At 39.5% G+C, this 25,401-nt stretch overlaps 1 protein-coding gene across 3 annotated transcripts; it reads left to right on the top strand.

Annotated features, from left to right (window-relative positions):
• The first annotated feature begins 2,323 nt into the window (after positions 1 to 2,323).
• TGDS (TDP-glucose 4,6-dehydratase) lies at positions 2,324 to 20,746 on the top strand. 3 transcript variants are annotated; one of them, XM_082602173.1, is made up of 13 exons: positions 2,455 to 2,532; positions 2,645 to 2,803; positions 4,485 to 4,551; positions 5,595 to 5,663; positions 6,736 to 6,826; positions 10,113 to 10,255; positions 12,450 to 12,548; positions 13,517 to 13,576; positions 14,907 to 14,950; positions 15,553 to 15,718; positions 17,155 to 17,213; positions 17,967 to 18,064; positions 19,305 to 20,746. In XM_082602173.1, the coding sequence occupies exons 3-13, from the start codon at positions 4,531 to 4,533 to the stop codon at positions 19,388 to 19,390; spliced, it is 936 nt and encodes a 311-aa protein (XP_082458299.1). In that variant the 5' UTR covers positions 2,455 to 2,532; positions 2,645 to 2,803; positions 4,485 to 4,530; the 3' UTR covers positions 19,391 to 20,746. The 3 variants fall into 3 exon arrangements, with proteins under 3 accessions (XP_082458300.1, XP_082458298.1, XP_082458299.1); XM_082602174.1 differs by lacking the exon at positions 2,645 to 2,803 and having other exon boundaries at positions 2,324 to 2,532; XM_082602172.1 differs by lacking the exons at positions 2,645 to 2,803; positions 5,595 to 5,663 and having other exon boundaries at positions 2,326 to 2,532.
• The last annotated feature ends 4,655 nt before the right edge of the window (positions 20,747 to 25,401 follow it).

Raw genomic sequence — 25,401 nt, 5'->3', positions numbered from 1 at the left:
AGCCACTGTCAGTTTGCTAAACACACTCCAAGTTCTCCCCTCTGGGCCTATAACACTTGCAGATTCCTCCTGCTGGAATACTTCACATATTCTACCATTCAGCCTCCACTTCATCTCCTTTTCTTACTTTACTTTCCCAAGGCACGGTAAGAAGCCTTTCTCAAACCCTCAAATCTGTGTTAGATACCCCTGGTACCAGAATCCCTTACTGCCCTCCCAGGGCAGTTACCACACTATTTTGTAAATGCCTATTGATTTATCTGAATCCCTTACTATATTGTAAGCTCCAGCTGGTCAGAGACTATGTCTGTCTTGATGAGAGTAGAAGCTCAAAAATCATTTCATGAATAAATGTATATAAATTATTTTCATTTGACAACAAGCTTTTATTACATATAATCAAGTTCTCACAACAGACCTCATCATTTAGAAAAAGGAATCTTGAGGGAACATTTCATATATACCCAACGTTTTCTATATCTCTGGATGACCAGGAATAAACTGGAGATATTAATATATGAGATTTTTATTTATTAAAATATTTTATTTATTTTTAATTATAAAAGTAATTCATGCAGCTTAGAAAAAAATTCACAGTCAAAAAAGTACGGGGAAAAAAAAGGATGAAGTAAAAATTGAAGTCCTCATTTCCTTCTTTCCCTGCTCATACGGATACCCAAAGGTAACTCCTTGTTAATAGTTTAGGGTGGATCCTTTAAGACGTGCATTTACAAATTATGTGGTGTTTGCAAACCAAGGACAGGAATAAAATTGGTCCTGAAAAAAATCTGAACATTGGCCTTGAATACTGTGAATATTTCTTCTTCTCATTCCTCTCTTCGTAATCAACTTTGTTTTTCTCTCTCACTGAAGACAGGCTTCTTGATTCCTCCTTTCACTTGAATGAGTATAGCTACCAACAAGTTGCAAATTTTTATAGGTCCTCAGAGTTCAAGAAGAGCAACCAGACTATGCTAAAACCTTAGTCCAATTCCAATCCCAGGAAGAGGATTCAGTTAGCCTATGGTGAGTCAGATGCACATCCTGTGGTCTGCCTGGGTGGGTCAACTTGGGGAGATGATAAAGGGTAGGGAAGTCTGGTCCGATAGAACCGTAAGCATTCAGTACAATATATTTTGGTCCTCATTCCATGTTGGTACATTCTTTTTAAAGGCTATATATCAGCCCATTGCATTGAAGAAGTGAGACAATACTAGTAGGCATTTAGATTGTATCCAGTTTTTCATTATAGCAATGAACATACTTATGTTTTTCGGCAATTATCTATATTATACATCATGAAATTTGGGGATCATAGAGTGGTGTGTACATTTGAACTTTTCATGTATGTTACCACTTGGCCCCCCAAAATGGTTGTAACAAATGACACATCCACATATACTGGGTATTCCCATTCTTCTTAGTCTTTACCAGCACATTATGTGGAAAACAAAAACAAAAAACCAAGATATTTATTCATCTGAATAAACAGTATTTACTGATGGTTTATTCTGTACCTGGCCTGGTCCTGAAGCTTTCGGATTATAGCAGGAAACGAAACAAAGGCCTTACCTTCATGGAACAGTAACAATGAGCAATTCAACATAAATGTTGAAGATGGCTATGGAGAAAAATAAAGAAGGGTAAAGTGGCTCGGCAGGGATCGGGTACAGCTTGCTATTTTAACTGGAGTGATCAAGGAGGGACTCTCCACTAGGGTGGCATTCAAGCTGATACCTGAGGGTAAAAACTAGGCAGACATCTGAGGAAAGGGCACCCATGCCCAAGAGAAGAAGCATGCCTGGGAAATGCAAGGAAGACCAAAGGAGGGCAAGGAGGCTGAGGCAGGGTGAGCAAGAGGGAGAACAGTAGGAAAACATCTAAGGATAGGATCCAGGGAACATCTTTACCACGACTGCAAGCGGCCCGCACTGTCTGTAAATGGTGCCGACGAGAAAGTAAAAGGCCATTTTGCAATTCCAACCTTCTATCTCCACAGTTTGCAAGAACAGAACTAAGAGAACTGGAGTTCTCAGCTCAACCGGTGAGTAATCTGTGGAGATCGCTGTAGTTCAAGAATGAAAAGAAGGTAATCATTCCTAACTCCGACCACATGTGTAGCTAAGTAAAGCCTAATCCACGGTGGTGTCATTTGCCCCGGAACCTTTAAGACTCTGCTTTCCCAACTACCCTAGTCACTCCAATCCTCCGAGGTGTTGGCAGAGAAGAGCTGCGCCTGCTCAGTGGCGCTACGCGGCCCGCACACCCGGGGGCCCCGCCCAGCCGTCAGTGGGCGGGGACAAGTCAGCCCGAGCTCCGGAAGCGACCGCTGCCTGCCCCGTTAACGTGTCGGGGGAGGGACACGCGTCGCAAAAAGTCGCGGTGGTACTTCCCTACGATCTACAAACCTGGCGTTTTACGGTTCCAGTCCCTGCTGAGCTGGGAGATGTCGGCTGCGGGACGGCCCGAGCCCTCGCGTCCTCCCGACGGCTTTGCGAAGCGGGTCCTGGTGACCGGGGGTGCTGGTTTCATGTAGGTAACGGCGCCGCTGGCAGAGTAGTGGCTCCCCAGAAACCCCAACCTTTCCCTGCGCCTCTGCTTGCCCTTGGCAACTTGGGATCAGCTTTGGGGATCTGATTGACAGGGGGAGGGTCTTAACGCACGACTAGGATCATCCCACCTTCTCTCCACTTCCCGGCCTGCGAAGACGTGCCGTGGCTCCTTTGAAACGACTTCTTTTAAACGCCTCCCAAACGAAGCAAAAGTGCTGTGGTACTGTCCACCTTTCTACCTGGCCCGAGAGGTACCTGTCACTCTTCTGAGTGCGCCCCCTTTGCAGTAAGCTTCGCACCAACTGCCCCAACCCGAGCCCAGGGCCCACGATACACAGGCCTTGGACGTATAGGCTCCATGAACCGGTTTTGGGATTATGATAAGGGTTTCATTTATTCAGCAGACTTTAAAAAATCCTCTGTCGGTGTTTTGACCTGCACTAGTCGTTTGAAGCCTCTTTCCCTCTCACACCCATATTTAATCAGCAAGTCTTCTCTCACTCCTTCCAAAGAGACCACTTCTCACCCTCCTCCCCTGTTAATGTCTGCTTTTGCCTAGACTGCTACTGTAGCCTCCTGATGGTCACACTGCTTCTACTCTTGTTCCCTTAAAGCCTGTTCTCACGCACAAGTCAGTGTTTATTAAGTAAATAAGTGCGTAATTTCACTCCAAAGATTCCTGTTGGACTTAGAATAAAATGCAAACTCTTTACCATGTCTAGAAGACTCTCAGGTGTCAAAGCTCAAACCAGATCTCCTGTCGTTCCACCTCTTGCTTTTCTGGGCCTCTTGCAGTTCCTGGAACCCTGGAGGCTAGTTTCCCCTATTTTGAGGCCTTTGCACTTGCTTCCCCTTTGCTTAGGCTGTGTGCATCACTCAGTTCAGATGTTTACGCAGAGGTCACCTCCTCCCGGCCTTAGCTGACCACCCTATCTAAAATAGCCCCTCTCCCAACTAACACACTTATCACTACCTGAAACTGTTTTGCATATTTGTGTTTACTTGCTTATTGCCTGCATCCCAACCCTAGTATGTAAACCAAGTGAGGGCAGAGACTGTGGTTTTCTCAACACCTGGAAGAATGCTCCCCCCCCCCCGCATTAGTATATGAGATCACCTGTAACAATCTGACAGTGACTTGGAGGAGGGTACCAGGCAAGTTTCATTTAATGAAAAGGGGAGCATGGGCGTAAAAGGGTGGTACAGTGCTGGCCCAGGAAAGGTACGTCCTAGAAAGTTCTGTGAAAGGGCTGTCAAGTACAAACTCTGAATTCATGATTTGTTCCTAGGAGCCCAACGTTTTGGTGTATATGATAAAAATCTGGTGCATCATCTCACTGAGAGATGCCTCTGGCTCCATTTCAGGGTCCTTTAAAACCCACTGTGCCACTAACCTCAGGATGGTTTCAGCAGTTCTTAGCCTTGGAAACCTAGGTTTACCACTTTACACCACCAAATTCTTATACTAAGAAATAGCAATTGCAGTAGGCTACTGTGAACATGGACAACTCCTATGCTCATAACAGCTTAATTTTTTAGTTATACCTGCAGTCTCTGAAAAGGCACATTGTCGTTGAAGTCCATCTGCAGTGAATACCACCCATTGTATTTATGATACTGCTTTACTCCCACGCTCAAAGTATGCATGGACAGCATCATTTGGTTAATTATTTTCTTATACCCAAGACCAGTAAATTCCCTCTTCACCATAGTGTAAAGGGAGTGTAAGACTTTGTATATCAATACTGTTGAGAAGATTAATGAAAAGTGTGGATGTGTGTATATTCAGCGTAATTATATCATTTCTGTTATCTTGCAACAATTTGAAGGTATCTTTGAATAGTTTCCTAATATTCAACAATTTAGGATAATGTTTGAGAATTTAAGGAAAAGGTTAAATTTTCTGCTAACAAGATACGCTTTTCTCTATAGTGCATCACATGTGATTGTCTCCTTAGTAGAAGATTATCCAAACTATATGATCATAAATCTAGACAAGGTAAGTTTTATAAAAATGAGCTCTGTGTTTTTTAAAAAAAAAAGACCCCTGTGTGCTGAAACTTATTTATATTTTTTAAAAGTATTAGAGTCCTGTCCTGCTGATATTTTAGTTTTTTATTTAGTCATTTTAGCAGCTTAAGAGCCTATATAGTCATGTATTCATACAGTTTTAAATCTTACATAAAGTCTTGAAACTTTTAAATTTGTTATGATAGCCCATAACATAAAGGTTTTAAGTGCAGTAATTTTACTAAAAGAAAATCTTCACTCTGAATTCAGTATTTAGTGTAATCTTGTGATTATTAACCTTTATTGGCATTGAGATACTCTGATTATTTTATTATATGATTTTATAACTGCCACCTCCTGAAAATTATATATTTATTTTAAAAACTAAAGTGCACATAAATTAATTTAGTTTTGAGAATTTTTCTGTAATAATTGGAAGTTCCCTGGAGATTCTGAAAGCCATGATTGGTAATCACTGTGTTGTTGACTTTAAACACAAGATACAATAGTTACCTTAATTTTATGAAACATAATAGTAAAAAATATATAGAGACAAAAAATAATCTGTAAGTCTTAATAATTTTTGCTTGCCATAATATCATGGGCAGTAATTTTTTCCTCCATCTGTATACACTGATTTACCAACAGTTAACTCAGGGAAAAGCATAATGAGTTACAATATGTGTAACACAGGTGTAATTGTATTCAATCACTAATTCCTTTTCAGTAAGGAATGGTGAACTCTTACAGCCCCCAGTGGCTGAAGGCAAATCTGGGCAGGAAAATTTTTTAAAGGGGGGGGTCTTATAAAATTTAATTTTTTTGTATTTTGAAAAGGTAACAAAACTACATATTTTTTGTTTTTTACTTTTAAGATATCAGTAACTTCTAGAAACACTGAGAGCAAACACTTTAAGAAGATGGGTTTTTGTGTTATCAGAAATCTATAGTATTTTAAGTAAATTGATATTTTATAGGAAAAGCTATTATCACTTTTTGTGTTGTTTTTCCCCCATCCTTACTTATTTTAAGCTGGATTACTGTGCAAGCCTGAAGAATCTTGAAACCATTTCTAATAAACAAAATTACAAATTTATACAGGTATGGAAGTATTCTTATAGTTATATAATTATTTTATACTGTGCCTCTTTAGTCATTTAGACATTATATCTTTCTACTTTGTAAACTTGTGTAATATGGGCTTGGAAGCACGCTTATTAAAGACCTTTTTAATTTCCAGAAGTACCATGTGCTATAGAGAATACTACTTGTAGATTGATACTGCATATAACGCTACATGTTATTTTTGGTGCCTTGGCAGATCTGTGAGTAGCTGACTGAAATTCCATGATGTGTGATTTTTAGGTCCTCACTAGCCTTTTTCATAAGGCCTTGCTGGTATTTAAAGAGATTGGTATAAAGTAGGGTATTACTCAGGCCAGTCAGTAGTCAAAAACCCCACGATACAAGCCCATGGTAGTTCAAAGTATAAACCGAGCAGCCAGGTCACTCATTCAGAAAGGGAAATTTTAATGTCAAATGAAACTACCTTATGATTTATGTTTTTTAAGTGATTCTATAAACTCTCTTTTTAACCACAAATCTTAAAGAATATACTAAGCAAACATTTCATAATTTTTTTCTTTTATCTGAAAGTGTCTCCTTTAGTCACTGAAGAATTGTTGAGAATACGTGTTTTTAGAACTAAATGTACATATAACATTAAAAATACTCATAAGTTTACTTAGTTGTGGTGAAATCCATCATTTCAGTTGTTATACTTACTTTGAATATATTTCAACAGTGGTTATCTCAAACTTTTAAAAGTATGTTTAAATTTTTTCCTGCTAACATAGTTGCCTTAGGTTGGCAAGAATGTTAAGAAAAAAAGCTAGCACAGTCCACAGAAGTAGTTGGTGCTCAAAAAAATACTGTTTTAGACACTTATTTGCAAAAACATAATTGAATTGAATGTCTGGTATCCTAGGATGCTGAAGAAATACCTCATTACTGTATTCGACCCCTCAGTTGAATTTTCAAGATATTCTCTTTTATACCTGGGGGGGGGATTAATTTTTTTTCTTATCATGTCTTTGTTCATGAAGTAAAATGGTTATTATGGTTGGGAGTGCTCAATGAAACTTAGTTTTTTCATGTTTGTTTTTTTATATAGGGTGACATATGTGATTCTCACTTTGTGAAACTACTTTTTGAAACAGAGAAAATAGACATAGTACTACATTTTGCTGCACAAACACATGTAGGTAAGCGTTGTTTAATGATGGGCAAATGTTTTTTTCCAGTGGCTAACTAGCCAAAATCAAGGTCCAATAACGGGGTTGAACAAGTAGGTACTTAATGTATGTGAAAGAACATAGACCATGTTTTACCAGAAAAGCCCGTAGTCACTCTGTCATCTAGATACTTGGCACCATTCAGATCCCTTGTGTTAGCGTAGGGTAAAATGCAACCTTGAATGTTATCTTAAAACTGAGTTTAGCCAAATCCAGAATAGTGATGACTTCTGGGGAAATGGGCCTTCAGCTGTATTTTTATGTTGTTTTTCTTAAGGTGGGTGGTAGATACCCAGTTGAACATTATATTATTATCTGTACTGTTTTGTCCTAAGATACCTTCTAATAATTTGTCTAACATTTTATATTGTGAAATGTAATATATATTCAGAAGAATTTAGAAGTAAGGTTAAATGAATAATGATAATGTGAATACTCATGTAGCCATCACCTAAACAAAAGAATGTTGCTGAACCCTCTTTAGTAGGAGTATTACTACTGCCTTATTACCTGACTTTTAAGTTATAATTTCCCTTGGTGTTCTCTGCAGTTTTACTGTCTCTGTATTTATCTCTAAACAGTATAGGTTAGTTTTGCCTGTTTTTAGATTTTATAAAAATGCGTATATAAAATAACATGGAGGGTTTTTGGTCTTGCTTTTTCATCCTTGTAGATTCATCCATGCAGTTGGGTGTAGGTATAATTTGTTCCTTGTCAGTGACATACACTATTCCATTCTAAGTATATACCACAATTCCTGTGTCTGTTTTACTGTCGATGGACATTTGGATTGTTTGCACGTTGGAGCAATTTTGAACAATACTACCATGAGCATTCTTACACATGCATCTTGGTACACATAAATACACATTTCTCTCAATATATAACTGGAATTGTAAGATCTGCACACTTCAACATGGAGATAATTTCCAACTGTATTCCAAAGCAGTTATACCAGTTTCTTCTCCTGCAGGAGTATATGAGACCTTCGTTACTCTAGATCTCACCAAAGCTTAGTTTTGTCAGTCTTTTCCATTTTTGTCAATCTGAGTAGTGTGTAGAGTGGCATCTGATTGTGGTTTTAATTTGTATTTCCCTGATTACTGATGAAGCTGTGTACTTTTTATATGTTTATTAATAATTTCAGTTTCTTCTTTTGTGAAATGCTGTTGAAATCTTTTGCCCATTTTTTTTTTTTTTTTCCGTACGCGGGCCTCTCACTGTTGTGGCCTCTCCCGTTGCGGAGCACAGGCTCCGGATGCGCAGGCTCAGCGGCCATGGCTCACGGGCCCAGCCGCTCCGCGGCATATGGGATCCTCCCAGACCGGGGCACGAACCCGTGTCCCCTGCATCGGCAGGCGGACTCTCAACCACTGCGCCACCAGGGAGGCCCCTCTTTTGCCCATTTTAAAAATTTTAAATAAATTCTCATTGATTTGTTGGAATATATATATGTGTGTGTATATATATATGTGTGTGTGTGTGTGTGTGTGTATACACACACACACACACACACACACATACTGGATACTAGTCCTTTGTTATGTGTATTATATATATCTTCTCCCACTCTGTGGCTTATTTTTTCATCTTTTTGCTAGTGTGTGTTGATGAACAGATGTTCTTATATAAATTCTCAGTGAATTTATATATCTTTTATGGTATGGTTAATGCTTTTTAGGTCTTAAGAAATTCTCTTTTACCCCAAGGTCATGAAGATATTCTTCTGTGTTATCTTTGAAAAGCTTTATAGTTTTGCCTTTCACATTTATATTTGTAATCCATCTGAAACTCATTTTTATATGCAGTATGAGATAAGAATCCAATTTCATTTTTTTCTATTTGAATACCAGTTGGACCTCTACCACTTATGGGAAAGTTCACCAGTTTCCACTGCGCTGTCATGTATCAAGCATCTATATGAGTATCTGTTTCTCAACTCCCCATTTGTCTATCTGTCTCTGCCTGTGCTGATCACACAGTATATTGACTAATGTAGTGTTTTCATATCTGGTAGAACAAATCCTTCCCCTTGGTTAATGATAAAGTGGTTTTCCTTCCTACAGTTTATCAGATGCTTACCAGTACTTCCTGTTGTCAATCTTTGGTGGTTTTATTATATTTTCCCTGATTACTAATGATGTTAAAAACCTTTGCATTTGTTTACTGGATATCCTCCTCCCTTTCCTATTTGTATATCTCTTTAGAAAGTTCCTGTGTAAGTCTGTTTACCATTTTCAAGTGGGTTGTCAGTTTTTTCCTTACAGATTTTTATAAGTCCTTTATATATTCTGAATTCAAACCTTTTCCACTACCTTTTTTCCAATCTGTGATTTGCCTTTTCACTTCCTTTCTATTTTATTTTATCTCATCTCATCTCACCCCACCTCAACTCACGTCACCTCACCTTACCACACCTCAGCTATGTTGTGCGATCTGAGTTCCCCAACCAGGGATTGAACCCAGGCCCTTGGCAGTGAGAGTGCTAAGTCCTAACCACCAGACTGCCAGGAATTTCCCTGCCTTTTCACTTTCTTAATGATATCTTTTGATGATTTGAAATTCTTCCTTTCAGTGTAGTCCAGTTTATCAGCTTTTTCATTTATGGTTAGTGCTCTTTGTGTTCTGTGTAAGAACTCTTTTCCTACCTCCAAGGTCGTGGAGATATTCTCTTATATTCTTTTCATAAAAGTTATTGTTTTGCCTTCTACATTCAGATATTTTCCCCATGTGAATATCAGTTTGACCCAGCACCATTTATTGAAAGAATCAACCTTTCCCCATTGCCACCTTTGTTGGAGATCAAGTACCCATATATGCGTGGTTCTGTTTCTGGGCTCCTGTTCCGTTCCATTGGTCTTTGTCTATCCTTATGCCATTACCACACTGTAATTACTGTAACTTTATAATAATTCTTGATACCAGCAAAGCAAACCCTCCTACCTTTTAGTTCCAAAATTTTTTTAAATTTAAGAGCATTTTGAATTTTAGATGTATCATTTCTTTTTTGAATTAAAAACAAAAGTTTCCTGCAAATATAGCACTGATAATTTTCTAGGTTCTAAGAATTCACATGTACTGTGTAATTTGGGCTTAAAGAAATCATAAATAGCAACGCACCTTATGTTATGTTTAACACCGTTGCAGTTGTGGTGAATGAAGAAAAGTGAATAGAGCTTTCCTTAAGCCTGAGTCTACTGTTTAGTATTTGCTTTGTCCCTTGAGCGGAATTCTAGCTTTTTCTTCTTTTTTTTAGATCTTTCATTTGTCCGTGCCTTTGAGTTTACGTATGTTAATGTTTATGGCACTCACGTTTTGGTAAGTGCTGCTCATGAAGCCAGAGTGGAGAAATTTATTTATGTCAGCACAGATGAGGTCTATGGAGGCAGTCTTGATAAGGTGAGCTTAGAAAATGACTGTTTCAGACTTCCCTGGTGGTGCAGTGGTTAGGAGTCCGCCTGCCAATGTAGAGGACACGGGTTCGAGCCCTGGTCTGGCAAGATCCCACATGCTGCAGAGCAGCTAAGCCCGTGTGCCACAACTACTGAGCCCATGCGCCACAACTACTTTTTTTAAAAAATAATTTTTAATATTTATTTATTTATTTTTGGCTGCATTGGGTCTTCGTTGCTGCACACGGGCTTTCTCTAGTTGTGGCGAGCGGGGGCTACTCTTTGTTGTAGTGCGCGGGCTTCTCATTGCGGTGGCTTCTCATTGCAGAGCACGGGCTCTAGGCGCGTGGGCTTCAGTAGTTGCAGCACGTGGGCTCAGTAGTTGTGGCTCATGGGCTCTAGAGCACAGGCTCAGTAACTGTGGAGCATGGACTTAGTTGCTCCGCAGCATGTGGGGTCTTCCCAGACCAGGGCTCGAACCCATGTCCCCTGCATTGGCAGGAGGATTCTTAACCACTGAGCCACTAGGGAAACCCTGCGCCACAACTACTGAAGCCTGCGCACCTAGAGCCCTTGCTCCACAACAAGAGAAGCCACTGCAATGAGATGCCTGCGCACCGCAACAAAGAGTAGCCCCCGCTTACCGCAACTAGAGAAAGCCCGCGTGCAGCAACAAAGACCCAACGCAGCCAAAAATAAATAAATAAATAAAACAGATGTTATAAAAAGAAAATGACTGTTTCACCTACTTACCCTGCACCACCATACAAACCTGCCTTATGAAAACCTACTCTTTTACCTTCTGATTATACACACTTATGGGACTCCCCAGAATATTATTCCATTGTGTCTTCTGTTCAAATCAAATAATACCACCCCAGATGGGGAACCACAACCTAGTCTGGTACAGATTTATATATGTAATTTGACCGACATATTTTGCAAGCGAGCAGCAGCTTTTCCCTGATCACCCGGTCTTACATCATGAATGTCATTCCCATGGGCCAAAGCATGTGTAAGTTACGCTGCAGCATAAGGCCTGTCTCCCTTCTCTTCTGCTCAGCAAAGCATATTGTACTGTCAAGGAGTGAGTGTGAAATTGTTGTAGAAACTGGAATCTGTTCTCCTTTGTTAATCATTTGTAAACATTATACTTTTTATGCAAAGAGAGGCTCCATTCTCCAGTCTGTATTTTTCATAGTCAGTGTTTACAATGACCTCATTTTGTTTTGTTTTATTTTTTAAATGCATTTATTTACCAAAACACGTACGTAGTGGAAAAAAAGCCAAGTAGTTTGAAAAGACTTATAATGAGAAAAAGCAGACCCTGACCACTTCTCCTCAGTGCCCAATCCCACTTCTGAGGAACAGCCATTCGCAAACTCTCTTTGCAATTTTTATCAGGTAAGCTTCTTCCTTCTTGTACTCCTGTCAGCCTACATCAGATCTGACACAGTAGCCAGAATGCTTTTTAAAATATAAGTCAGACCATGATATTACTCTCATCAAAACCCATCAGTGTTTTGACAGTGGCCTTCAAGGTTCCACATGCTCTGGCCTCTGGCTTTCAGACCTCATCTCATATTTCTCTTCCCTCACACTAGCCTCCTTGTAGTTCCATTGGACACAGTCTGTCTCAGGGCCTTTGCACTTGCTGTGCTGTCTGCCTGCCTTACAGGGTTGTTGTGAACTTTAAAGAAGTCACTACATGTAAAGTGCTTTGAAAAATGCCAGGCACATAGTTGGGTTTCAATAAATTTTTCTTTTGTGAGGGGGCTGCATTGGGTCTTTGTTGCTCTGCGGGCTTTCTGTAGTTGCGGCGAGTGGGAGCTACTCTTCCTTGCGGTACACGGGCTTCTCACTGCGATGGCTTCTCTTGTTGCGGAGCGTGGGCTCTAGGTGCGCGCGTCTCAGTAGTTGCGGCACGTGGGATCAGTAGTTGTGGCTTGCGGGATCTAGAGCGCAGGCCCAGTAGTCATGGCGCACTGACTTAGTTGCTCCACGACATGTGGGATCTTCCTGGACCAGGGATCAAACCTGTGTCCCCTGCGTTTCTTAACCACTGCACCACCAGGGACGTCCTCGATAAATGTTTTTTAAATGTGCTGATTTACATTTCAAGTTTGTAATATGTTCTCCAATTTTTCTACTTAGAAAGTATACATAATACTTATTTTTTTAATATATCTTTTTAAAATTAGGAATTTGATGAATCTTCTCCCAAGCAACCTACAAATCCTTACGCATCATCTAAAGCAGCTGCTGAGTGTTTTGTACAGTCTTACTGGGAACGATACAGGGTAAGAACTGACCTCAGAAACTCTAGAATCATTTTTCTTTGGACTTCGGTGTTAAAACTCCAAGTTAGCATTAGCAACGTTTCATTTTTAGGATGGCAGACATAGATTAAGGAAAGTTATATATTAAGGAATTTTAAAAACTGATTTCCAATATTGTGTGGACAAAGCAGGGAACTACTTCTTCTATTCCAGTTCATCATTTAAAGGAATAATTTATGTATATGTTTTCTTCTGCTTCACTAATAGGTAGAGTGTTACAGCCAGAGTGAAAAGCCCTGTTGGAATGTCCTGATTCCCAGGAGTCCTCTGAGTGAAGGAAGGGAGAGGGAGGGCAGATTCCCTTACCAGCCGCTGCTCCTCTCGGCCCCTCGTGAAAGGGAGATAGGTTTACCCCAGTGGCTGTGTCAGTGTCCATGCAGGAGCCTTGCCCACTATGAATCATCAGCTGGAACCCCTGCACTTGGCTTCCCACCGATCTTCCAGAGTTATTAGGGACTGGGTCAGAAAGGCAAGCCAAGGAATTGCTTCAGCTTCTCTAGCCTTTTGTGTTCCAGTAACATTGGTCTTTTCCCTCCACGGACGCTCTTTTTATTTGTAAGGGTTGGTCCAACAGAGAAAGCCAACTTGAAGTTTAACATCTCAGGTGGTCTCTGAAATAATCAGGTAGAAACGTCCTTAATTTCCTGCTGTCAGACCTGGAAACCCGCCTCCATCTGTATTCATCCTTCCCTTGTCCCAGTGAAGAGACTATTCCTCTTCTTCCTTTTGGAACCTCTGCCTTTATCTGAATCCCGTCCTCTCCTGTCTTTTCAGGAACCTTACATTAGAAAAAAAAAATCCCTTTGCTTCTGTCCTTAAGGTGTGTGGAATTATGCAGTCAAAAGTGCCCATATGTTAAAACTGCTTATCTTTAGATAATCATTATTATTGGACGCTTCCATTACCTTCATGTTGAACTCTCTCTTAAGTTTCCAGTTGTCATCACACGAAGCAGTAATGTTTATGGACCACATCAATATCCAGAAAAGGTACATTTTACTTTTGAATTCCTGATGTGTTTTAGTGATTGTAACTTCTCATTATTTAAAATAATCTCTCTTCAGTTATTTGTCCAAAGAATTTATGTTGCAATTAACCGTAATTATAAATACTTTATAGGCCACATACAAATCTCATCATGTTTAGAGTTTGAAAACTTGAGTCTAAGTCTCAACTTGATACTCACCAGCTGGGATGACCTTAGGTCCTTTGAGCATTGTCTTTAAATTGACGGGTAATGATAATACTTAGGGAGGATTTTGAAGAGTCCAGTGAGATGATGTATGTGAAAATGCCTTGTACTTTGCAGGATGCTAAAACACTATAGAGTGCTCCCATCATTACTGTCACACCAGTGAAGACTCCTTCCTAGTATGCAGTCAGACCATATGTCAGGCTGTACAGAAACGTAGACGCTAGAGAGTGATGCAGGAAGCTTGTACATAAACTTGTCTTAAAGGCAGCCGATTAGCTGTTCCCCAGCTCCTCCGTATTGTTGCAGGCCTGAATGTCGTCCAGAAAGTAGTTTAGCAAATAAAGAAATGTAGTTAAAAGGCTGAAAATGTGTGTGGTTGATTCTGTATCATTAAGCCCAACGTTAAGTAACTACTAGTCTCACTGCCTAAATTTACTTATTAAAATTTTTATTGGAGTATCGTTGATTTACAGTGTTGTGTTAGTTGCAGGTGTACAGCAGAGTGAATCAGTTACACGTATATCTCACTGCCGAAATTTAGAGCTGGGTTTTCTCACTTCTTAGCCGCTGGTTGCCTTGATCTCTCTGCCCAAAGGAAAGGGCCATATCATGATCTGCTGATATTAATATATATTTGGCTTAATTTTTTAACACTTATTATAAATTTAATAATTTCTTATCTCACCACGTTTAGCATAAATTTTCTTTGAATCCAGTGGCACTGGAATTACTTTTTATTAATTTCACAAGCACTTATTGAATAGGTGCTGTATGTAAAGTAAAAAGTATATGATTCCTGCTCGTATGAAATCAACACAAAAGTGAGCTTGCAGTGAGAGCAAACTGTTCAGGAAGATTTTTTCTGAACTTTTTCACTATTTATATCATTTTATCTTCATTTTTATCTAGCAAATAACTGGTATTTGTGAAATAGGAAACGATTCTTACAGTTCTTTTACTTATCAAAATTATAATAAGTGTTTCTTGAACTCCTGATAAGAATTAGAATTTGCCCATAAGTGTATTTCTTAACAATAATAATCTTTTAATCTTATGATGAGTCCAGGTTTATATTAATGAATGAATTTCCAAAGTCTGAAATGATGATTTAAATATTCTTTTAGGTTATTCCAAAATTTATATCTTTACTTCAACACAACAGGAAATGGTATGTTATTTACCTTTGTACCCATGTTTTTCTTGTATGCTAGAGTATTTAGTGTCAGTCTTTCTTGAAAATCATAAAGTGTTAGAGTTGGAGGCCTTAGGATTTAATGTCCCAACAAATTTAAGAATTCCTTCTACAGTCAGTGTAATAGTCTTAAAAATAATTATAATGTATAATTCATCTTTATAATTTGATTACTAAGATAATTTTAATTCTTAAATAATCCATCCTAAAACTTTGAGTTATAGCATTAAAATTTGTCATCTATCTTTATATAATTTTACTTTTTCAAAAGATTTGACTGAACTGTACATAGTCTTCAAAGTGAACTTAAGGTACAAAATTGATGAATAAATATTTCTGCAGGGGTCACTTACATGTTTGCCACTTCCTAGTGAGCACCCACAGTGGGTTTGGAGGTCAGTTAAGAATTATGGATAAAATCTGGAAGTCGTGAGAATTTGTATTTTCAGTAAGAGATGTCTAGGATCTTCATGGGAATTGCCTTCTCTGGAATTGTACCCAATCATTGCCTTACCCTGGTTTGGGAGAGCTTACTTTTTTTTTACACTTTATGATTCCCTTTCATTTCATCTTTTTAGCTGCATTCATGGATCAGGGCTTCAAACAAGAAACTTCCTTTATGCTACTGATGTAGTAGAAGCATTTCTCACTGTCCTCAAAAAGGGAAAACCAGGTGAAATTTATAACATTGGAACCAATTTTGAAATGTCAGTTCTCCAGCTTGCCAAAGAACTAATACAACTGGTATGTATATATTATTAAAGGGTAGTATTTTCAAAATTGGCACTACATTAGTGACAGTAATCACTAATTTTGTCAAAATCAACAATTTACAGTTTACTCATTTGAAAAGTGAACCAGTAAAAAAAGGAACTTTATAATTCCATATGTATGCTGAGATGTGTCATTATTTGAAACTGCATCACTCATTTAGTCACAGCTTTTCAGGAAGAAAATTCCACAACGTTAAATGTGCATACCCATTATAAGACATATTCAATTTCAGAACATCGAATGTTAAATTGTGTGTCCTGGAATCAAGGAACATTGATATATAGATAATAGTTATGAGTGTTTTTATTTACTAGTGAGCATCGACTATAAATCTCAGGATTCAGTAAAAAGAGCGACTGAACGAATGGAAAAAACTTGTTTTCCTTTTACACTACTCACAGAACACTCTGTCCTCCAAACATGTGAGTTTTCCACGCCCAGCAATTCTCAGACACCAGCTCGGTGTCCTACAATTTAACTCAATTCTGACATTATCTGTCTGGAGATGGTGTCAGATCCCACAGGTTAAGGGCTCAGTCTCACAAGACTGCCCTCACTTCACATGTCAACCCCGAGACCTGGCTGTCACCTGTGCTTTTGATCAACGAGGTATAAGTCTGAGGTTATTTGCTACAGGGGCTCACAGAACTCAGGAAAACAGTTTACCCTCTAGATTACCAGTTTATTACAAAGGATGGAGGAGATGCATAGGGCAAGATATGAGGGAAAGGGTGTGGAGCTTCCTGCCCTCTCTGGGTGTGCCACCTTCCCAGCACCTCCATGTGTTCAGCAGCCTGGAAGCTCTCCTCTTGGGTTTTTATGGAGGCTTCATTAAGTAGGCATGATTGATTGAATCATGGCCACTGATGATTAGTCCCACTTCTGGTCCCTTTCCCCTCCCTGGGGGTGGGGGCAGGGAGGCTGAGCTCCATCTCTCCAATCACATGGTTGGTTCCCTTGGCAAGCAGTCTTCATCCTTAGGCGCTTTCCAAAAATCGCGTATTAACCTGAACTCTGGTGTGGTTGAAAGGAACTTATGAACAGCAAAAGACACCTTTATCTCTCATCACCAGGAAATTCCAAAGGTTTTAGGAACTCTGTGCCAGGAGCAGGGATGAACACCAAATATATATTTCTTATTTTAAATCGCAATATCACACAGTAATAACCAAAAGCCAAAAAAAATCATTTTCTCCTATAGTTTATATAATGTGTATTCTCTCTGAGCTTCAGATGGAATTCAGGTTATAAAGTATGGAAAGTGTTAATAAAATGCTATTCATCTTAGCTGTCTTCCCCACTTGGAGGAGGTTGTTTTTCTTGTCTTTTGAATCAGTTGTTGAATACCATTTTATTCTCTGGTCTCACTTTATAATTTGACTTGAAGGTCTTCTCCATTTTGACAGATCAAAGAGACCAATTCAGAGTCTGAAATGGAAAACTGGGTTGATTATGTTAATGATAGGTGAGTAACAAGTTAAAACATTGGGGAAATGTTGTGAAATCTTAGGTACTTATAAGATTATAAAATGTATGGACTTACCCAGAAAAGTTTATCTTTTTTGAGTTTTCTGCTAAAATGTTTTTTCCTGATTATAAATGTCATAACAACAAACTGTAGCATTATTATTAGCTGTGTGACTTAAAGAAAGTTATTGACCCTTTCCAAGTCTGAGATTTCCTTGAGTGTGAAATAGGGATAATAATATCTTGCTTATGGAAGTATTTTAAAATTTAATTTATAATGTATATAAACTACCAGACCCAGGGCATGGAACATGAGTCCTAACAAGTTTATGTGTATTTATTCATTCATTCATCAAACATTTAGGTATGAGACATTGCATTCATACCTAGATTGTGGTTGAAATGAGAAAAAGATAAGCCACAGTGAGGGCTAGGCTTCTGGATTATAAATGATGTTTAACATATACTTTATTTTACAAATATATAAGTGTGTCATCAGGGAGAATTTTTTGAGAGAAAATTTGAATTATGGACACACATGATTTCTCTTAGTATTTAAATTTGTAAATAGGGAATTTCCTGGTGGTCCAGTGGTTAGGACTCCATGCTTTCACTGCCGAGGGCCTGAGTTCAATCCCTAGTCTGGGAACGAAGATCCCTCAAGCTGTGCAGCAGGGCCAAAAATAAATAAATAAATACATTTGTAAATATATATCCACAGTATCATTGTAAATCTGTTTTGTTTTCCAAGACCTACCAATGACATGAGATATCCAATGAAATCAGAAAAAATACATGGCTTAGGATGGAGACCTAAAGTGCCTTGGAAAGAAGGAATAAAGAAAACAAGTATGTTATGAATTGATCCTTTGGGGGAGGGGGAGAATCAGAAAAATTTTAAGGCACAGGAATTTATTTTAGGACACTACAAACAGTGTCGTGGTGAATCACTTTCACTTTTCAAACTTTTACATTTAATGTATTTCTAACGTTAGTAATTCAGTATCCTGAATTTCATAGACTAACTTCTGATTAGGCTTCCTTTGTCTTACTAGCATTTATCAGATACCTATTTCATTGATTCTCAGACGCACATTTTTTCACATCCTTGAGAGGTATGTGTTTTACAATCACTAGTGTCTTATAATTACTATTTCAACTTTTTTTCTTTCTTTTTCTTTCTTACTAATATGTAAAGTAATGGTCCATCTTAAGATCAGGCATCTGAGATTTGGTGAAATAGAGACAGTTGCCGTCTTTGAGCATCTTGAGTCTTTTTATACTGAAACAAACAAATAGGAAGCAAATTTAGTATGTGCAGAAATAGTCATTAAAATAAGTGTGTATATAGTCTGTGCATATGTTAAATTCTGTTTAGAAATGTACTCAAGAGAAAAGATACCCAAGTGTAGGAAAAAGTCTCAGTTCAGAGCTTGACATACAAAATATTTGTATCGAATTTTGAAAAGCAAATTCAGGGACTTCCCTGGTGGTCCAGTGGTTAGGACTCCATGCTTTCACTGCTGTGGGCCCCGGTCAGGAAACTAAGATTTGGTAAGCTGCGCACATAGTGCAGCCAAAAAAAAAGCAAATTCAAAGATAATTTATTATTTTTCAACTAAAAAAACTTTATTAATAGGATAGCAACATAAAGTAATTTTACATATTAACAAAAGGAAGTTGACATCATCTCACTGTGCCTATCATGCAGCCTTGTGATGTTTACATGAACAAAATACTACACTTTTTTTCCTATGACTTTAAAACCAGTACAAGTGACTTATCTCCCTTTCCCCCCTGAATTCCCTAAAATTAGAATGTTTTAATACTTGTACCAGCAAATTCAGTATTGAAGGACTTTTGAAGTTAAAAAGAAAAAAAATTGTTGATTTGTACATCTACGTTTTCAGGTGATGAAATGTCTTCTGATTAACATCATTGGTTCGTTCAAAATCAAATTGTTTTCATCATCAGGCAATCCTTGCCTACACATTAGCTGACGGGCAAGGCTTTTCTTACTGAGCAGGAACTCAGTAAACATTGGCTAACTGATGTTTAGTTGTTTATTTTTGCCTTTTTGTTTGATCAGTTGAGTGGTACAGAGAGAATTTTCACAACTGGAAGGATGCAGAAAAGGCATTAGAACCCTTTCCAGTACAGACACCATTTGTGTAATTGGGACAGTTTGCAGAGAAAGAAGAAACGTATCCTACCTCAACAAATGATATGAAATCAAGCGATGTCCATTTGTGTACTTTTGTATACTTGTTTGTATAAAAGTCAAATGTAAAATGCCTCAGTCTTTAGAAGAGGTTCAGTATTAGCATAGGATTTAAATACCAGAATTCTTTCAGAAACCTTTTCTCCTAAAAATTAGGAACCAGTAAGCATAGAAAGACTCTTCTGTAGGTGTGGGCCAGGAAGGAGGAATCTCCTGGTTCTGAGAACAAGGACAGGTAATAGCTCTGGGCAGATGACAGCCTTCACTGGCATTGAACTCAGCTTCCCATCCTTTCCCACTGCCTAGACAGTCTGAAGTTTTTTAGGCAGTGTAGGATGAGCCTTTTGCCCTAATTTATCTTTTTAAGGTCTGATGTGCTATAATTGCTTTAAAAATGGAACAAATGGAAGGATATCTAGCACTTTTTATTTGATAATTTTGTACAATTAAGTTAAATATTTTTTAAAAGAAGGATGTAGTTTTTATATTTTCAAAATTGGTCATTGAACTATGTAAGTAATCTTGTATCAGAGAAATTTTATCATGTATTTACTGTTTAAAATGATTTTATTTATAAACTTATCAGTACTTTATTAATGTATAATGTGGCTTTTTTAAAAGTAATGTATATTTTTGTTTTGCTGTAAAAAATTTTTTTAAATTCTTGATTATCATGTATTTTTAGTTCCTCTCTTCCCTAAAGACTTTAAGATGATTTGAAAAGGTAACTGATTGGATATTACATTCAGGAAAGGAAAAGGGTCAAAGACTATGCCCAGCTTCCTGGCCTCAGTGTGTGACTGGTGCCTTGTTTTCTCTGTGGAGTAGGAAGCAAGGTTATTAACTCCGAGGTGGTTGAAGGAGGGCTATAGGAGTAGCATAAGGGCCTGGGGCATGTGGAGACTGGGAAAAGTGTAGTAAGCAGATTGAAAATTAGTAAGGGGATTTGCCAAACAGGAGTGAAACACAAACTGAGGCCGAACACTGTAATTGCAGAATTCTGCTGTGTCGAAATAGGTTGAGCCAGAGCTGGGCTCAGTGTGAGGCCCAGGGACTAGAGTTGAGTGAGATCGACTGAAATGATGGTCCCCTGGTCTTAGGTGTGTAGGGAAGAAATGCTTCTTGGAGGTAGCCTGTAGCTCTAGAGAAAATGGAGAGGGGAGAGGGCCGAAGGGAGCAGGGGTAAGATCTCAGGGAGGCAACTGTAGGAAGTTACAGGCAGAAAATGGGACCAACTGAGAGCAAATAGTCTGTGATGGAGTTTGGTCATTGAGGGTAGCTGACAAAATAAAAACACTTGTTCTGTGTCATTTGTTCTTGCACATATTTTTGTGATCTTTCAGGCAGTGAAAATACCCTGTATGATAATATGATGATGTCCATATGTCAATTTACATTTATCCAAACCCACAGAATGTATATATAACACCAAGAGTGAACCCTAAGATAAACTATGTCCTTGGGGTGATTATGGTATGTCAATTTGGATTCATCCTTGGTAAAAACAACAACAACAAAAAAAAGCACCATTCTGGTGAATGATGTTGATAATGAGGGAGACTATGCATATGTAGGGACAAGGGAGTATATGAGAAATCTCTGTACCTCCCTCTCAATTTTGTGATAAAACTCTAAAAAAATTGTCTTAAAAAAAAAAAAAAAGAACAACCTTAGAAAAGAAATCGGCTAAGTTGAAAGCTTTTGGTCTCCAAGAGCCCTCTGAAAGCTGCCCTTTCCTCCCTGCTCTATACTCAACTTGCCGCCATCTGTTTCCATTCTGCCTCCGCTGCAAGAATTATCCCTGTAGTTGCCAGCCTCAGAAACCCTCCTAAGAAGTGTCATCTACTCTCATCGCTTTAATTACCATCTTTTTTTTTTTTTCCAATTTCAATTCCTTATCTCTATGCCAGGATCTCTTTTCTGAGCTGCTGATCTTGTTTGAAATCAGTTTGATAGGGCCTCAAAAATTTAAACATAGAATTACCATATAAGCCAGCAATTCTACTCCTAAGTATATATCCCAAAGAATTGAAAGCCAGATCTCAAACAGGTATACTTGTACACCAATGTTCATTGCAGCATTATTCACAATCGCCAGAAGGTGGAAAGTACCCGTATGTACATCTACAGATGAATGGATAAATAAGATGTGGTCTATACAAACGGTGGAATGGTATGATTCCACTTGTATGAAGTACCTAGAGTAGGCCAATTCATAGACACAGGAAGGATAATAGAGGTTTACCAGGGCCTGGGGGAGAGGGGGAAAGTGGGGGGTTATTGTTTACTGGGTACAGACTTTCTGTTTGGGATGATGAAAACGTTCTGAAAGTGGATAATGGTGATGGTTGCACAACACTGAATGCACTTAATGCCACAGAATTATACACTTAAAAATAGTTAACAAAAAAAATAGTTAACCTGGTAAATTTTTTAATGTATATTTTAGCATAATAATAATTTTAAAAATGTGTACCTAGACCAACAGCATTTTTATCAGTTGTTAGACCTGCAAATTCCTGGACTCCATCCCAGACTTACAGAATCAGAAACTTTGGGGAGAGGCCCAGTGATTCTGATGCACACTAGTGTTTGAGAACCCTGCTCTATAATATGGGGAGCTGAAGCCAGAGAGAAATGTGGTGGCCCAGTCCTGGATGGCCTTGTCTGCCATGAAAAAAGTGCTTCGATCTCATTCTGCCAGCAAAGAGTTAACTCGGGATTTTAAGGAAGAAATCGACATCGTTAGATTTGTGAGATTTATCTAATTCCTATTTTCAAAACTAATAACGTGCTCATTACAGAACACTTGGAAAATTAAATCAATAAAAAACGCACACCAGCCGTTGTCTACCACTGGAAGATAACCCCTGCTAATGTTCAGATGTATGTTCTTCATTTCATTTCTTGAAACATATATAAACATTTTAAAAAACCGAAATGGGGGGACTTCCCTAGTGGTGCAGTGGTTAAGACTCCGTACTCCCAACGCAGGGGGCCCGGGTTCGATCCCTGGTCAGGAAACTAGATCCCACATGCATGCCGCAACTGAGTTTGCATGCCACAACTAAGGAGCTGGCGAGCCACAACTAAGGAGCCTGCCTGCCACAACTAAGACCTGGCACAACCAAATAAATAAATAAATAACCAAAATGGGATCTTAATGGACGTACTATTTGAGAGCCTGCTCTTTTTCGCTAAGCAGTATATCAGGAACATTTTTACATGTTATGAGATCTTTTGCCATTTTTTTTGACTGCAGAATTTTACATGTTTGATAGTTCATTCTGGCAACAGTATGAAAGATAAATTTAAAGGAAGGCAAGATTGAACTCCTGCAGGGATCCAAGTTATGAAGTTATTGCAGTAAATCAGGCTGGTGATGATAAGGCCTGAAGCACAACACTGCAAACAGGTAGCATCGGCGACAGACGTGGGAACTCTAGATTAAAAAAACTCGTTGATTGATGATACGTGGGAGGTGCACTTTCTTGGGGGGTATTTTAAGGTTTTGAATATCGAATTGGAAAGAGTGGAGAATGGTAAGTCATATTTGGGGGATGGTGAGCTTTGGGGATCTGTGGGATATCCAAATGGAAGTATTTAGCAAACAAACCCAGGAATCTGATGTTCAAATTGGTGGGCAGGGTTTGAGATCTACAGATACATATTTGGAGTTAAATGGCAATTAGAACCCTAAGAGTGGTTTAAACCCCCCAAAAGAGAACGTACAAAATGACAAAGTTGATGGTGGGCCGTATGATTCATAGGCAAGCCATGAGAAATACCAAGGTTTTTTTTTTTTTTTTTTTTTTTTTTTGCGGGCCTCTCACTGCTGTGGCCTCTCCCGTTGCGGAGCACAGGCTCCGGACGCGCAGGCTCAGTGGCCTTGGCTCACGGGCCCAGCCACTCCGCGGCATGTGGGATCTTCCTGGACCGGGGCATGAACCCGTGTCCCCTGCATCGGCAGGCAGACTCTCAACCACTGCGCCACCAGGGAAGCCCCAAAATCCCTTGTTAATTAAAAAAAAAAGCCAGAACCAAGAAATAAATCAGTCTCTTCCTCTGCCCCACTGAAGATGCACAAGATGGTGTTAAGTGACCAGAAAAGGAGGCCACAGAAAAGGAGGCCACAGAAAAGGAGGCCACAGAGGCACCTGTGCTATTTGGTCCTATGGCCCTCCAACCTCCCAGGTGCCTCGCACTCTTGACTCTCCCCTGCTTCCATCCACTTCTCTAGTCCTGTTTGTTGTATCCTTACACCCCCAACTCCGTGTCCCAGCACTGGCCACTTCCTGACGCACCTCACTCGGGACCCTTGGCGACAAGTCAGCTCTTCTCTACCCTTCTTCCCTGTCTTCCTTGCACACACAGGCCGGAGTTTCTCTGGAGGACGTTTGTGGGTAGGAGGGATGCAGCTGCATCCTAGAACCCAGGCAAAAAAGGGAGGTGCTGGGAAATGAAACGTGGCACTCGTGGTCATCACGAGGATGAGGAAAGAGGAATGACTGAGAGGGCACGTGTGCGAGGAGGCCGAGGAGTATGGGAGCATCATCACACGGGCAGTGCTGCTCAACTGGGGGTGTTTTTGGTCCCTAAGGGACATCTGGCAAAGTCTGGAGACACTTTTGGTTGTCATAACTGGGGGAGAGGGGAGAGGCCAGGAAGTGGTTAAACCTTCAGTGCACAGGACAGCTCTACAACCAAGGGAATAGACAGTAGAATAAGAAGCCAGCAAGACAAAGAGGGGGAAACTACGGCTTCCCTGGTGGCTCAGTGGTTGAGAGTCCGCCTGCCGATGCAGGGGAGATGGGTTCGTGCCCCGGTCCGGGAAGATCCCACGTGCCACAGAGTGGCTGGGCCCGTGAGCCATGGCTGCTGAGCCTGCGCATCCGGAGCCTGTGCTCCACAACGGGAGAGGCCACAACGGTGAGGGGCCCGCATACCGCAAAACAAACAAACAAAACAAAAAATGAGAGACAAGCAATTAAGCCGACAGGTATTTAAAGAACGCCCAAGCCTCTGAAACTCAAGCTCTAGAGTTCAAGTTTTCTGGCCTTTAGGGCATTGTTCAAAATCCACATGGTTAGGCGTTTGCATGATGGATGTGGGAGGATTGGATTAGCACATAGGAAAAGCTCTGTAGGTTGTTCTTGAGTATAATTTACTTAATTGTTTCTGGCCTTGTAAGTATACCCGGAGGCTTAATATTGATGTCTGTGATTCAGCAAAAACAAAAACCAATAAAGTCTTTATCGACTTGTGGTTTAATGGCTTTAAATAAATTAACTCCTTTTCGATCAATTCAGCATACGGATGATATTTACAATCTATTACCTTTTTTACACTTCTCCCCTAAGTTATAACTTTAATATATATGTTTTGGAGAAATCACTATCTATCCGCCAAGAAAGAAATTATTTCTATACGCAGAGAACTTCAAAAGGCATAAACATGCCCATAAAAAAGCATGTACAGAGCTTCCCTGGTGGCACAGTGGTTGAGAGTCCGCCTGCCAGTGCAGGGGACACGGGTTCGTGCCCCGGTCCGGGAAGAGCCCATATGCCACAGAGCGGCTAGGCCTGTGAGCCATGGCCGCTGAGCCTGTGCTCCGCAACGGGAGAGGCCACAACAGTGAGAGGCCTGCGTACCGCAAAAAAAAAAAAAGCAAGCATGTACAAGAAAAGCTGAGCCCTAACCCCAGATTCCAGGTTCAGATTTAGACTCATGCCAATTTTTCATTGAAATGGGGTCTTTCTTTTAAAAAAATTAAGAGCATTTGGTGGAAGTTACAGAATATGCTTTATGGATCAGTAGTCCGTTCTGCACCAGATTAATTGTGTAACTGGTGTGGATGGAATTGCGTTCTTCCTCCACTTCATGTTGAAGCCCTAGCTGCCATTGTGACTGAATTTGGAGAGAGGGCTTTTAGGGGGTAAAGCTTAAGGTTCAGGAGGTCATAAGG

This window comes from Mesoplodon mirus, assembly GCF_964341445.2.
Source record: "Mesoplodon mirus genome assembly, chromosome: 17".
In the NCBI taxonomy this organism is placed as follows: Eukaryota; Metazoa; Chordata; class Mammalia; order Artiodactyla; family Ziphiidae; genus Mesoplodon; species Mesoplodon mirus.
Note: the sequence above shows the minus strand (reverse complement) of the source record. Positions and strands in the feature narration are given on the sequence as shown.